Genomic DNA, 14,495 nt, shown 5'->3' with positions numbered 1-14,495 from the left:
ATGAGTGGTAAAAAGGTGCAATATTGAAAACACTAAAGTCTACAACATTTAGCATTTTAATACCAAGGCATCTATTTTCTCGAGATAAATTGTTATTTCAGTAGCAAAAGCTATTGTTTTTCAAATCCAAAGGTCGTGTTTTTGAACAAACTAAGCCTGTTGACACCTTACGTGTAGAGTCGGATTTAATTGTCTTTACCTCCTTCATAGCCGCGCCCCCCTATGGCAATTTCTACCTCGCTTTTGTTTGCACATATTCTCGTATCCAAGAAATCTCGACAGCGTATTAGTTATCTCGGAGATACATCTGAAATCTTCATTTAAGGAAGATTTCACTGCTTGATAGGGGCAAAATTTCCTTTTCTGAAAACTAGCGAGTCTGAGAAAATTTCGTCACAGTTGCGAAGAGACAAAATGGCCAGTCGCAAAACGAGAAAAACTCAAAAGCGAGCCCAAAGAGCAACCTCTAATGTGTTCGCCATGTTTGACCAAACTCAAATCCAAGAGTTCAAGGAAGCGTTCAATATGATCGATCAAAATCACGATGGATTTGTGGACAAGGAAGATCTACACGACATGTTGGCTTCCCTGGGTAAAGACCCCACTGACAAGTTCTTGGAAGATATGATCAACGAGTCTCCAGGGCCCATTAACTTTACCATGTTTTTAACTTTGTTCGGGGAGAAGTTAAACGGCACTGATCCAGAGGATGTTATTCGTAACGCTTTTACTTGCTTCGATGAAGAAGGCGGGGGTAAAATACATGAAGATGTACTTAAAGAGGCTATGATGACGATGGGAGATCGGTTTTCCGAAGAGCAAGTAGATGATATTCTTCGAGACGCTCCCATCGACAAGGAAGGCTATTTGGATTACAACACGTTTACACGTATCCTCAAGCATGGCAAGAAAGATGACAATGACTAAACACGGTTAAAAATACAGGTTTTTACAGTATTTGAGTGGAAATTTATTTGAATGTAAATCTGGACTATTGTACAGCACCTGGGTACTAATCAGTTGAGAACCATCGTTTTTTTCATTCTTTTTCTAGCCCATTTCTCAACAGCATCTTATAACTTTTTATAGAAAAAGAGTTTGTTTTTAGCATTCTAATTTTCTAATGCCTCTAGCCTAATGAGCTATTAGCAAAAGCTGAATCAACGTTAACCTTCGCTTTATTTTCTTTAAGGTCTATAAACAGGTATAAGGTATTGGAATCACACTAACTGCCTAATAATCTGCTTTCAATTTACAGACAAATATTCAATTTAGCCTAATTTATGCTAATTGTTTAAACGTTTAAAAAAATTTACATTTGACCATCTTAAGTAACTATAGAAATTGCCTTATAAATATACTATTACAACTGGAATAAAAGTTAAGATAAATTACGTCAAAAATAAGCAAGGGGTGTCATAGGTAGGAATATACGCACCAAAAATATATTGTGAACTAAATTTTGATTGATAGTATTATTCATTTTTTAAGGCGTAATGGGCCCTAATAGGACTGTCGTGTTTCAACTATTTTATTACTCAGAGGAAATGATTATATTTTGGCTTCCTATATTGTACCGCGTGACTGTAGTTTTCGTGACCAAGTGTCCAAGGTGGAGCTGTATGACGTCATGCATTCATGGCATTCGTAATCATATCCGGGAGATTGTGAATATTGAGCTTCGTCTCTCTACTTTACTTTTGTGGGGAGTGGAGCTTAAAAAATCTAATAATCTGCTTCTTCTTCATCAATTCTCACACGAGAAACCATCAACTGGTCGAGTTCAAGTTGATAGGTTTATCCTTTTCAAGATGGCTAGCCGTAAAACGAAGAAGCCAACCAAAAAGAGGGCTCACAGAGCTACTTCAAATGTGTTCGCCATGTTTGACCAGAGCCAGATTCAGGAGTTCAAGGAAGCATTCAATATGATTGATCAAAACCACGATGGATTTGTCGATAAAGAAGATCTCCACGACATGTTAGCCTCCCTTGGTAAAGATCCAACGGATAAGTACCTCGAAGACATGGTGAACGAGTCTCCTGGGCCCATCAACTTTACCATGTTTTTAACTTTGTTCGGAGAGAAGCTAAACGGCACTGATCCAGAAGATGTTATTCGTAACGCTTTTACTTGCTTCGATGAAGAAGGCGGTGGTAAAATACACGAAGATGTACTTAAAGAGGCTATGATGACGATGGGAGATCGATTTTCTGAAGAGCAAGTAGATGATATCCTTCGAGACGCTCCCATCGACAAGGAAGGCTATTTGGATTACAACACATTTACACGTATCCTCAAGCACGGCAAGAAAGATGATAATGACTAATATTTAAAATATGGGAGGATTGAAGAACTTTTATTAAAGAACAATCATTTGTTTTACTAACTCTTAACTGGCATTGTAAAGCTCCTATTCCTACTGATAATAATTGTGTGCTGCAGATACATGTGTAATCGTACAGTTGTGAATTTTCTCTGACCCTTTGCTAGGATAATCCTTTTAGGCGTTGTAAGGTTCCACTTGGAAAAGCTTACTCGAGCAAATAACTAATGAATGTCACTTCATTCAGAATCTACAATGAATAACTTTCGTTTCAAACAATAAGTTGTTCACTGTAAACAGTTATTCTTTCATGTTTGCACAGCACTTATAAAGGCATCCGTTATTTTCATAATATCTTTCTGTATATCATTTTGCTAATTGGCCAATAAACCCTTAAAATATAATAATTTCTGATAACGTAAAATAAATTTTGTAGAAAACAATTAAACTGTTTAGTAATCATTGGTAATTTGAAGTTATTGATTTGTGTTTATTGTATTTAGATAATATGATGTAGTGTGAGTATTATAAATAACACCAATATAATTGTAGATTAACCTTCCTGAATCCTAAGAATGTTCTTCTCATATTGGCTCAAGGTGATGATAGATAACCTAGGAGAATCCTACCTAATATGTAGAAGGTTTTCACTTTCTAATTATAGTCAGACGATGGTGGATCATATCTTAAAAATCACTTTTATTGTCACTTTGATGTATGAATATATCTGCTCTACATTTCATTAATCGTACATTGATATTAGGAGCTTTTATTGCACTTATGACTTTAAAGCGTCTGTTGTGGTGATGATAGTAATATATCTCTCACCTTACCATGAGGTTGATAATTATAGATAAATGCTTAAACACAATGCATAAATTACAAATCAAAATCAAATCCTAAGCTAGTTTGGCCAGCATATGTGTTTAGTTTTATACAAGATGTATCGTGTTTCAATCTTTGACAGAGATCTGCTTCAAGAAAGGCAAGGGTGGACACCACTCTGGAGGAAAAACAGAATAAATATTGCCATATTTCACAAGAGGAAGCTGTAGTACATTAGGTTTATTGGTATAACATGTAAAAAGGTAATGGATGTGGTATCAACCCCACCTTGAAATATTCAATCCTACCAGACAAAGATGAAACTGCACTCTTGTACCTGACGATTTGTTGGTTGATGGTGGTGTAGGAATTATTCATTCTACTGCAATGAATTAAAGTGGCAGGTGTAGTTGAAATTATAACATTCAATACTTTTTAAAAACCCTTCTAACACTAAATTCAATGGATTCTTTGCTTGAATATAATAGTTTCTATGAAGGATGGCAAGCTATTTATAAACAGCTTTCTCAAGATGAGGGCAAAAAACAGACTTGTAGAAACGAGAAGTCACAAAAGTTGAGGGACACACCCATTTCAAACTCTTGACTCCTTTTAGGTAAAAAGCTCTATATTACAAAGGTTTGAAATTTAATGTACCAGTGGGCAGACAAACGTATTTGAAGATAAGTTTACTAATTATGGACTACGAATGTAATAAAAATTTAAAAATATTATGTTTAGGGCCTAGGAGGACTGAATATTTTGGGTTTTATCGTACTGGGCTTCCTGTGTTAATGTATGAGCCAGCGGAGTTTAAAGCCAGCGGATGGGAGGCTAATTAAATTATACATTGAAATGAAACTGATGTGAGATTATTAATGTTTCTTTTTCATTACGTTTTTCGATTAAAAGAATGTTTTTATTATGATATAAGACCTTGATTACTTTGCTTCTATATTCAAGACCAAGCCTGAAGGAAACGTCATCACTAGGCGAGCCATCATATCATGACTTCCTTCTTGGCGTTTTTGAAACGTCATACCGTTGTTGTGAGCCTTCTCAGTTTGGCACTATTACCAAGTATGTACTTCTTGTACCTATATCTTCGGAAAGCCCATCATCCAAGAGAACCTGAGGACCAGCAAGACCTCAGAGAAAGAAGAAGGCAGAAAGTAACAGAGCTCCGGTCAAAACTTGTAAGTTTACAAGAGATTATATTTGCTGACTCTGTTGTTTGATGTGCTGTTGGTTGTGTCTGCTTTTCTCTTCACTCTGACACATTTTATGCTTATTTCAGGACAGGCTTTTAGTTTCTCTTGATCAAATAGTCCCTGAGACTGCAGACAATGAAGATGATGAGGTTTGTTTGGAGTTATATCACTTATTTCAATAAAGTTAGTCACTTGAAAAGCTACAAAGCTGAGACCGACAAGGATTATGGGTAGATACATCTTACATGTTTCAACCGCTTGATAACTGTTGATGGATTTGAGATCTTCTACCAGTTACAAGTTAACCTCCTCTGAGCATCCTCAACTGCTGCAGTTTGTGTCAAAAGCTTTACTTGTTGGATATAAAACATTTCCCCATGATTCTCAGCGATCACAGCTTTCTAGGTTTTTGGTGACTATAAACTTTATTGAAATAAGTATATACATTTATGTTTACCAACCTCAACAAATAGTTCAAGCTTGCTGTATGTGTAATTTAAAATAATAGTTTAAAAAGTGATAAAAATTTGGACTAATATCAGGTTTCTCAACTGATTTCGGTGCTTCAAATGCTTTTCCAAGTAATATTAAAGTGTCCATCAATGTTTTCAGACCAACCATCATGATTATACATTAATGTATATATGGCTGAAAGACTGAATTTTTTTGCAAGAGACAAAACATCCAAATGTATAGTGGTGGGTACCTGAGGTACCCCACCCTTGCCCTCTAAATCAGGTTCTATAAGATGACAATAGCCCTTGTTTGTCTTGCACAAGTGTTTAAATATGAGGCTTCATGCATAATGCTCAGTGATTTGTGATAGGAGAAAAATAAATTTGATTTAGCAGCATATTGAAACTTTTGTGTGCGACAAGCAAAGCATGTCTCAGAAGTGGGCCATCATTTTGATCTTATCCTTCATTGGTAAATCGCATAATAACCTTCATTTAATGATTGTTTTTTCATTTTAGTGTATTGTTTGCAACAGTGCCAAAGCTGTTATTCAGACCTTCCCCTGCAAGCATAAAGTACTGTGTAGAGGATGCTTCGTGAGGACTTTACAAGTGGCTGTCAATGATTTTAACCTTCCTCTTAAGTGTGTGCTATGCAGAACAAGGATAACTACACTGGATAGAGAAAGATTTGAAGAACTCACATTACAAGAGTCAAGTACTGCTGTTTAATAGCAACAGGTGCAGATCCAGGGGGTGGATTAGGTGTCTAGTCACCCCCCTTTGGAGATTAATCATAAGAATAGAGGACAAGGCAGCAGCCATCCAACTTAAGATCATTCTGGATCTGCCAATGAGCTACTTTTTCATTTTTATCAAATACATAATAAGCTGTATTTAGGAAATAATGCCCAAAATTTTCATGAAATGCTTTATGTAATCATCATATCCATGGCCATTGAAAATGCAATGGCAGCAAAATCATAAAAGATAACCAAAGCTTATATATATATACATATATACTCCTTTCTCATAATGACTGACAAGCGCACAAAAGCGAGAAGTGAGATCACCCCGTGATCTTGCAAGGGAGAGCCTGTACGTAGCAAGCAGTTGTTGTAATGTGTTCATAAAAAATATAATGAATCACACCTAATATAATAGATAGAACGACAATACAATACAATAGATTTTCTGAATATATTACACCAACTGAGTGCTATGTAGGTTCTTTCAATCTTGCAAGGCTGCTAAATCAAGATGAAGGTGGATAGCGCCAATTTAAATACTTTTCTTCCATTAATGCATTTCATGTACTTTTATATCTTTTATCGTGAACTAATGACTGGGTGACCTCGTTTTTGAACACTTGTCCTGAATCCAGGACTGAAATTCTTTTGATTGTTTCTTGAGCCCTTGGTTCCAAAGATGATATAGATAAAAGTTGGTCAAGATTTTTTGGGAATTTTCATTGACTGAGCCAAAGGCAAAGGTGATGTCTACCTAAAGGGACAGAACAATTTCAGGCAATAAAATGTTTATTATAATGCCAACAAAACATTACTTTGTAACCTCAAATTAGAGAGCTGTGTTGTAGGATTCTAACGACTCAGTAAGGCAATCGAATTGCTGTTTTCATGCGGTCAGGAGGGAACAAATTTAGAATCAAGTTATTTCTCAGATATTTAGGCTTTGTTGCTTGCTCCTGATTGGTTCAAGTTTGACTTATATTCAACTCCTCTGTTTTGTGATTGGTTAACTTGTTCAGTGGTCTCGGTTGGTGCTTCCGGATAGTAGATCTTATTTTTTATGAATTTTTTCTTGTGCAGCTGATTGTAAGTATTTAGACAAGAAAGAGAAGAGAAGGGAATTGTGAAAGCACTCTTGCTCAGAATAGTGCAAAATATTAGATAACAAAATTAAATCCCAAATCAGCATTGACAATAAATATTTTCTATACTATGAAGATGCCTGGGGAGGTCTTAATTTTGCTGTTCCATTTGTGTTTTCATCAATTTTTGGTATTTCAGTCTTTTGATTAGGCATTTCTTTATCTGAATGTTGTCTTTTTGATAGTTGTTGTCCACCATGGTAACCTCCACGCTTCCTTCTCGTTCCCCTACTCTGTGGTACGCTTCTTTTTACTTCACGGTCTTTGTGTGTTCCATCATCTCCTTTCTCTGTTTCACTTTTCTCCTCTCCTTTTTGATTTGAATGTTTTGTATGTGACTTTGGTTTTTGTTTTCGGTTATTTTTAAACCCAGTTCTTTGGTGCGGATGCGGAGATTGTCTTAAATGACTTTTGCCTTCATACTGCTCATCAGCCAGCTCTATGTCTTCATCTCTAAACTGTATTAATGGCTGAGATACTCCAGGTGCCTGGTATCTATGACAAAACACAATAAAACGTCTATTACCCCATATATTCCAAGCTAAATTCCAATTTGATTTGTGAGTTGGCTGTGCCCTGACTTTCATCAGCCCAGAGTTCATTTCATGCTATTGATAAAATTTAAAATGTTTTTTTTATGCACAACTTGATGAGTGCAGAGGATATAGCCCCTTCCCATTTTTTAGCAAAATACTGTAATATTCCAGAAAGTCTAAACAACACTATTTTTAGTCTTGGAAATACTAGTCTGCCATATTGTCCAATCTAATTCCTTCTCCCCCTCCTCCCACTTCTTAGGTTGCTCTGTACATGTAGTCCCGCTGACAAGACTAGAGTCTTAGGAAGGCATGCTCTAGAAATTTTGGCTAGACGCTCTTGGAGCATGCACTGGGTTGCCCAATGTGCTGGTATGCTGGAGCTTATTTAACACCTAATCTTCATTATGTACCGCTATTTGGGAGCAGGTACTTTTCTTTCAGAACTTGCGAACACTTATTTTTTTTCACATCAAATTTCTTCAAAAGTGTACACCTTTTAAATGTGTTTTATTTTGTATAACCAGTTTTAACCAGTGAAGGGAAGTGACAATTGATAGGTAAAACTATAAAGATGCGGTTTTGTAACCGGAGAAAGATGTGGTTTTGTAACTGGAGAGTGTTGGGTTACTGATGTCACTGACAGACAACAACTAAAAATTGACCTGAAGACTCATGGCTCATGGAACTGTGAAACTTGGTTAGTAACAGGATTCAAAACTTAGCAAAAAGTATTTACAGCCAAAGTTACCAGCTTTATTACAGCATAGTATTTAACAATATATTTATGTATACCCCTTCAAGATTAACTAGAGACTGAAAGCCGTATTTTTCTTTAGGCTCTACTAACCCACGCGATTAAAGCCAGAATACTGCCGACTGAATAGCTGTATTAATACTAACAAATATCTGAATTAAGATCCTAGAAACCTTCTCTTACATCCTCAGCTGCTAAGCCAATCTATAAGCCATTTATCTATGAACACGTCATTCAAATCCATATATGGGTACTCTTGTGCAAGAATGCACATTTCACGAGAACTGAGACTACAAAAAAACTAAAGGCACTTTACGACTGGGCTGCAACAGACAACCCAGTCAAACGTTTTGAATTTTTACCTTTTGAAAGGCCATGGATACTTTTAATGTATAGCAAAAACATGCCCAAATTCTAAAACTTGTTTTCCTCTTCTATATCCCAAAATTTTGAGTGTTTTTTAGTTTTGGAAAATCCGGAACCATACACATATGGAATGGACTGGACTTTGGTTGGCTGGATCGTATGGAACATAGACGCTTTTTAAATGCTGAATTTGCAGCTTTTATCCTATGATTTGTATTTTATTATGGATAACTAGTGATTCTATTTCAAAATTTTGCAAACAAATGCAACAAGACACATTTCAAGCTTGGCAAGCAACAAGCCACATGCTGCATGCAATAAACACATGCCATAAAACCTTCACCAATCATTTTTTGAAAGAGCTGTAGCTTACCCATGTGCTTTTTCATCAAGAGGTACTTTTGACAAAAGTATCCTTATGGATGGAATATTTCTTGTCACCTTAAGCCTGAAACCAACAAAATATTTCATACTATAAGCCTTTTTCGAGCTCAAATGGTAATATAAAAGTTAGAGTGATTTGTAATTAGATTCAATCAGGTACCTGTCTAACCCCTCTTGTTTTGGTTCCCAAAAATCTTCAGTTCTAAGGAAAACAATATTACATAATACAGTTATCTCTAATCAGGAAATAAATGCCAAGCACCAAAATGAAAAGAGAGCTAGTAACTTACTTGTTGTAAAACAAAGTATTCTGTTGATGAAGGCCCTACAAACAAATTCAATTTTTTAAAAATGATCTCATATTCATGATGGGATTCCATTGACATAACAGAGGCAGCTCAATAGTAACTAAATACTGACTAACAGTATATATACTTGAGCACCAATTCTCATATGTATATCCGTGAAAAGTGTAATACTAACAGCAATAGGAAAAAGGCCAGCTCATATATATTTTACCAATAAATCAGTAAAATAATTAACTTTCACTCAGTAATCCTGTTTTACTTGCAATATTTTTCTTTTGTTTTTTTACTCCTACATTTATCTCTATATTCAGAATATAAACAATATTCAAAACCTCTCATGACTATGATTTCTAAGGCTCTAAGTAAAGCTGCATTGTATTCGGAAAAATACCCCATTATCTGTCTGGACGCAATGCAGTCTAGTCCAAGTAAGTCACTATGGAAACAGAATCTCTTAATAAGTACAGCGTAGATGTATGTGCTAATAAATACCTTAACTTTTCTCTTTACAATTTCAGCTGTTGTTATCACTTTGGTTACTGTTGGGCCACTTCCAGTGATGATGACTTTCTCTTTTGTAGTCTGAAAAATTATTGGTAATAAACATAAAAATTCAATGCATGAAGTATGATATCATAGAATGATAAATTAATTTGGAAAGGGTAAAGCACATTTTTGACATGTAGCATGCATACATGTGTAGCCACTTCCAAGTAAAGTGCTTCATTCTACTGGGAAAGGATAAGGCACATTTTTGACATGTAGCATGCACACATGTGTAGCCACTTCCAACTAAAGTGCTTCATTCTACTGGGAAAGGGTAAGGCACATTTTTGACATGTAGCATGCATACATGTATAGCCACTTCCAAGTAAAGTGCTTCATTCTATTGGGAAAGGGTAAGGTACAGGTAATACATTTCTTATCTTTGATGCAAAGCTTCTTTTATTTTCCTTTTGTCTTTTTTGCTGGGTATATGCTATAGTTACTCTATTCTTGGTGTAAGGGTGCAATGTAGCATTTTCCCACCAATACACATGCATACAGTTTTATCTTAGAGTGTCCTGCCATATCCAAATGGTCATTAAAACTTGTTTATTTGCTACTTCAAATACTCCATTTTACAGTTCCGTTCAGTGACCATGAATAATAGTTCCAAGCCAGAGATGGAGTTGCCGAGCATAATAAACTGTAGTTTTGCTGTGCGCAGAAACTCCAGCCTCAACTTGGAACTATTATTCGTGGTCACTGAGTCGGTCACTGAACGGAAATGTAAAGGAGTATTCCAAGGGGAAAGGATATAACAGAAAAACCTTCACCTTACTGTGAAACGATTAAGGATATCAGCATTAGTTCCATGAAAACTCTTCGTTCAACACTTCAACCCTACCTGCAGTATCTTGAGAGCCTGTGAAATACAAGCCCTAATCTTTTTGCCACTCTTGATTTGAACTTCACAAGGCTCTTTGACTTCCTCTGCGTCAGAAACACTAGAAGCTTTGGAGTATACTTCCATATTTGACCTTCGATGTTTTGTCCAAATTAATAAACAGCTAATAGGATCTTTATTTTCGTGTGCCTTTGATTTTTCCTTCTTCACGTTTGCTTTTCAAAACCCACTTCAAGATCCGCCATCTTGGAATAGTCAGCTGAAATGATCGCGGGCGCGTATCAAAGAGAGAAAATCCACAGGAAGCCCAACCCACCTCTACTATTCGCTTATATTGGGGCAACAGGAAAAAAATTCAAATATTTTTTCAGAGAAATTCAGATGCATAAAGACGACGCAATGGGTGCGGAATCCAGCAGTTCATAGTTTTAAACTTGCGCTTGGTTTGTGTGTTACTTGCGCATTACTTTAGCTCGTTATATTCAGTTGAACGAGCTGAAATGTTGATATTTTCTAGCGCAGATCAGGAAGCTGTGCCACACTGTCCTTTGTGCTTGAAAGAATTTAGTTTTTGTCTTCTGACACTATTTACTTTTGGAAAAACGAACAATTGAATTAACTTATTCAAATAGCGGGTACAATTTATTTAATTTGTCCTATTCGGTTAAAGGATAAATACAGTTATTTTATATTATTGACATACATATTCATATTAGCATACATGCATTACATGCATCGAAAATGGTGTACTTCCAACTCCGTATCTTCAAAGTACTGCTGAGCATTTCAAGGCGCATGCGCAAGTGATTTCATAAAGTAGGTTTTTCCACTGCACAAACCAGGTACAATTTTTCTCGAAGCTTGTTTAATCGATCACATAAAAATTTTAAAATCTAAAGACTTTAGCGAGTTAGTTTTGGGGGCATTTAGCACTATTTTAGTGCTGGTTGTATAAATAAATAGCAGTGGCAATCCGTTTATACAGTGTATAAAGGTGCAAGTATTTACAGACCAGTAACTAGTCCAGGTATTAATCTGGAAGGATGATATTCTCACAGATTGTTTTTCAATTCAAATGAATTATTCAGATCACCCTGTAGAACTTTCGGCCATGGATGTGGATGTTTGTTGGACAAACACTCAGTAGAATTGCACTCCATTGGAGTAAGATTAATCTCCAAAGAGATAATTATCAACTCTTACTTCTTTACGAACGATCTTCGTCTGTACTTTAGGTAAGGTTTAGAGAATAATGTTCCAGCGTAATGGCTGAGAGCGCAAATGGATCTTGAACTCGTTCGTGCACGTCAAAACCAAGCTTAACGTACAAATTCTTTCCAGCTATGTGAACTTCAGTGCATTCCAAGATGAGCTTTCGAAATTTCTTGCGCTTGTAAAAAGAAATGACATGGCGACACAGCTTCTCTCCTATGCCGCGTCGGCGAAACTCAGCCGCGACGGTGAGTCTTTGAAGTTCAACTGTGGCACCATCTCTCTGGATTACCCCTACAAAACCAGCCACGCGACCTTCGGTTTCGACTACCCAAAAGCTGGACTCGTCTCTCCCTGATTGGTAAAAACTCCCAATGTTATCCAGGTCAGTAGAAAGGGAGTGGTTGATGTGGTTCATGACTTTCAAATCATAGGACACATAAATGGCGGTGATGAAAAATGCCAGCGCTCCGAGAGCAAAGATAATAGATCCTGTTCCTATAGCGACCAGGTGCGCCACGAGAAGTGCAGGAGAAAAGATGTACGGGTTGAGGAGTCCAGAAATGAAGGCTGGGAAGACAAAACTCTGATGGGCTTCAAGGTAGATTTTCTGTATTTCTTGATTGTCAGAAAAACGGAAAGGTCGCATCTTGAATGAAGCAACACTTGAGCTTAGAAGCAAAACACGACAGACGTCTGTGTAGGATACTTTGGTGGTAGTACTTAGGATGGTGCTCATCTTACTGTTCTCTGTTGTTAAAAGATTTTTTAAGATTATTAAAACTGCGTTTTTAAGCCCATCTTCTGTATCACTAAGGCTACGCAAATTACAACTGCAAGCCATTAGTAAAATTCAACTTTAAGCCAAAGCCAATTTATCAGTGAAGGTTTTTCTTTCGTGCTTTTTCCCCTGTAAAATTCCTTGAATTATCACTACGACGACAAGCCCCTTTTTGGTTTTTAATTTGGGCTCCAAAAGAATCATTTATTTTTATTTCAGTATTTTTTGAACAAAAAAAATTCGACTCATTTTAGACACTGAACTGCACAAAACGTCACGACAGTTTTCGCGCTCATTTTTTACGAAACGTCAACCCAGTCGTTCAGTATATAATCGTTCTTAAAACTACACACAAAAAATTTGCATTCCATTCAAGGTCGAAGCCATTTTATGGTATTTTTAGTACCTGACTATACTTTCTTTTCTATTTTTACCGGCTTTTCAAACCCGTATGTTCAAACCGATAAGTTTAATTCCTAATGACGCAATGCAACCTCATAAATACCGAAAATTAAAAAAATTCTTCCCTCAAAAACGCTTGCTACCAGAGTGGACGACTTGTTTTTCGTTTCTCGTGCAACAGCGTGAACATTTTGCGTGAACTTTCAAAGAGAAACTTCAAATAAATTTTGCTTCCATGACGAACATGTTAAGGTACATAATGGGAACATTTCCTTACCTTTACTAGTTGGTTAGAAATAGCCAACTTTGCTTTGCACTTTCCCTTTTCAATAACAAATGAAAATTCGTTACAATAGTGAAATTCAAACGTATCTGTGCAAATCCCTCTTAGCTATGGACTTTCGATTAGAAACGAAGGTCAATATTACAGTCAGTATTCGGCAGGTCTTTCTGTGATGACAATTGGTCCACGATTTTCGTCGACAAGTGAGCCTTGTGGTTAACTGCGTATATCTCACAGCCTAGAATTAGACAAAATTTCTTTTATCTCTGCGTGTGGCTGAATTAGAATGACCTAGAATTTCCCCGAATAGAATTACCGAATATACTACGACTAATCAGGAATGATAAAAAAAGCTGCTAAAAACTTTCCAAATATATTTTAAATTTAAAACGACGGACACCGGCGGTTTCTTAATTTGAAGCTTTATGTTCGCGGGTAAATAGCCCGGAATAAAACAATCCATTTTTTTCGACCATTCGAATTTGTTAACCTTGACTTTTGGAAAAGAAGTCGTACGGTATATTTAACCACAATGATAAAAGTATCTGAATTACCCAGAATTACGTAATATTGCAACGACAGCATGTTTTTGTAAAGAATTTTCTGCTACATTGGAACATGGTTGTTTTGGTTCAGGGCAAAGACGTAAGCTCAGTGTACAACAGCTGATTCGTGTACGAAACTATATATTTTGGTTATCAAGAATTTATTTGGGTTATTTTGGTTCAGTGTTTAGAACTTAGTGGTGTAGTAATTATCTTACTGTCAAACGGTGATAATTACATCGGCCAGGATCTTATTCGACCTACAAACTTTTTTTTGTGAGACAACTTTTACTGCGATCATGAATTCATCTTTTATTTTGCATGTACGCAGTAAGTTGAATGCAGAACTCAGGTCTTACACACTTCCCTGCTTGGAGCTAGTTACTTGCAATTGTCACAATGTTATCACAAATTTCTCTAAATCTGATCCAGAGACCGTTACTTTTTAACGCATAAGAAAGAAAACTTTCTCCGTACTTTTTAGTAATGATTGATTGAAGATTAATATATTAGTATGCTAAATTTTCGAAGACCTTGAGAGGAACTCAGTATCTCACAAGTATTTATGATTTGTAATTTTGGAAATTTCAACCTCGCGAAATTCCTATATTTTGATATTTAGTTAAGTATGACATTGTAATCTCAGTATGACGTCTACATCGATATTTTATCTTTCATTTTCTAATACTGGGCAAAGAACCTGTTGTGGTTACCCACTTGCATATGGGCCGCTGAAATGACCCCTCTAGTTATTTCTTCCTTTGAGGTCCCAGCTGTCGATGATGTAATAAGACGAAAAGTAAAATGACGTATTAAAAACTACTA

The 14,495-nt window shown here is 36.2% G+C and overlaps 5 protein-coding genes across 6 annotated transcripts; 3 read left to right on the top strand and 2 right to left on the bottom strand.

Moving 5' to 3' along the window:
- The first annotated feature begins 204 nt into the window (after window positions 1-204).
- On the top strand, window positions 205-1,464 carry LOC116293215 (myosin regulatory light polypeptide 9). Its single transcript, XM_031700616.2, has one exon. It carries the CDS (start codon window positions 415-417, stop codon window positions 925-927), a length of 513 nt encoding a protein of 170 aa, XP_031556476.1. The 5' UTR covers window positions 205-414; the 3' UTR covers window positions 928-1,464.
- LOC116293213 (myosin regulatory light chain 12B) lies at window positions 1,349-2,788 on the top strand. The gene has a single exon (XM_031700614.2). It carries the CDS (start codon window positions 1,497-1,499, stop codon window positions 2,325-2,327), a length of 831 nt encoding a protein of 276 aa, XP_031556474.1. The 5' UTR covers window positions 1,349-1,496; the 3' UTR covers window positions 2,328-2,788.
- Window positions 2,789-3,949: 1,161 nt separating this feature from the next.
- LOC116293216 (uncharacterized) lies at window positions 3,950-6,781 on the top strand. 2 transcript variants are annotated; one of them, XM_031700618.2, is made up of 4 exons: window positions 3,950-4,015; window positions 4,113-4,345; window positions 4,447-4,509; window positions 5,335-6,781. In XM_031700618.2, exons 2-4 carry the CDS (start codon window positions 4,157-4,159, stop codon window positions 5,545-5,547), a joined length of 465 nt encoding a protein of 154 aa, XP_031556478.2. In that variant the 5' UTR covers window positions 3,950-4,015; window positions 4,113-4,156; the 3' UTR covers window positions 5,548-6,781. The 2 variants fall into 2 exon arrangements, with proteins under 2 accessions (XP_031556478.2, XP_031556477.2); XM_031700617.2 differs by having other exon boundaries at window positions 3,967-4,345.
- On the bottom strand, window positions 5,525-10,692 carry LOC116293214 (uncharacterized). The gene is made up of 6 exons (XM_031700615.2): window positions 10,448-10,692; window positions 9,550-9,639; window positions 9,040-9,074; window positions 8,910-8,951; window positions 8,739-8,813; window positions 5,525-7,201 (listed from the first exon to the last, which is right to left on the bottom strand). The coding sequence occupies exons 1-6, from the start codon at window positions 10,571-10,573 to the stop codon at window positions 6,775-6,777; spliced, it is 795 nt and encodes a 264-aa protein (XP_031556475.2). The 5' UTR covers window positions 10,574-10,692; the 3' UTR covers window positions 5,525-6,774.
- A 375-nt stretch (window positions 10,693-11,067) lies between these two features.
- On the bottom strand, window positions 11,068-13,401 carry LOC116293235 (putative N-acetyltransferase camello). Its single transcript, XM_031700639.2, has 2 exons — window positions 13,120-13,401; window positions 11,068-12,409 (listed from the first exon to the last, which is right to left on the bottom strand). The coding sequence occupies exon 2, from the start codon at window positions 12,396-12,398 to the stop codon at window positions 11,679-11,681; it is 720 nt and encodes a 239-aa protein (XP_031556499.2). The 5' UTR covers window positions 12,399-12,409; window positions 13,120-13,401; the 3' UTR covers window positions 11,068-11,678.
- Window positions 13,402-14,495: the final 1,094 nt, after the last annotated feature.

The sequence above is a fragment of the Actinia tenebrosa genome, unplaced genomic scaffold, assembly GCF_029948245.1.
Source record: "Actinia tenebrosa isolate PJP-AT-01 unplaced genomic scaffold, QUT_ActTen_1.0 PGA_scaffold4__44_contigs__length_22323623, whole genome shotgun sequence".
Lineage (NCBI taxonomy): Eukaryota > Metazoa > Cnidaria > Anthozoa > Actiniaria > Actiniidae > Actinia > Actinia tenebrosa.
This window is presented reverse-complemented; position numbering and strand designations above follow the sequence as displayed.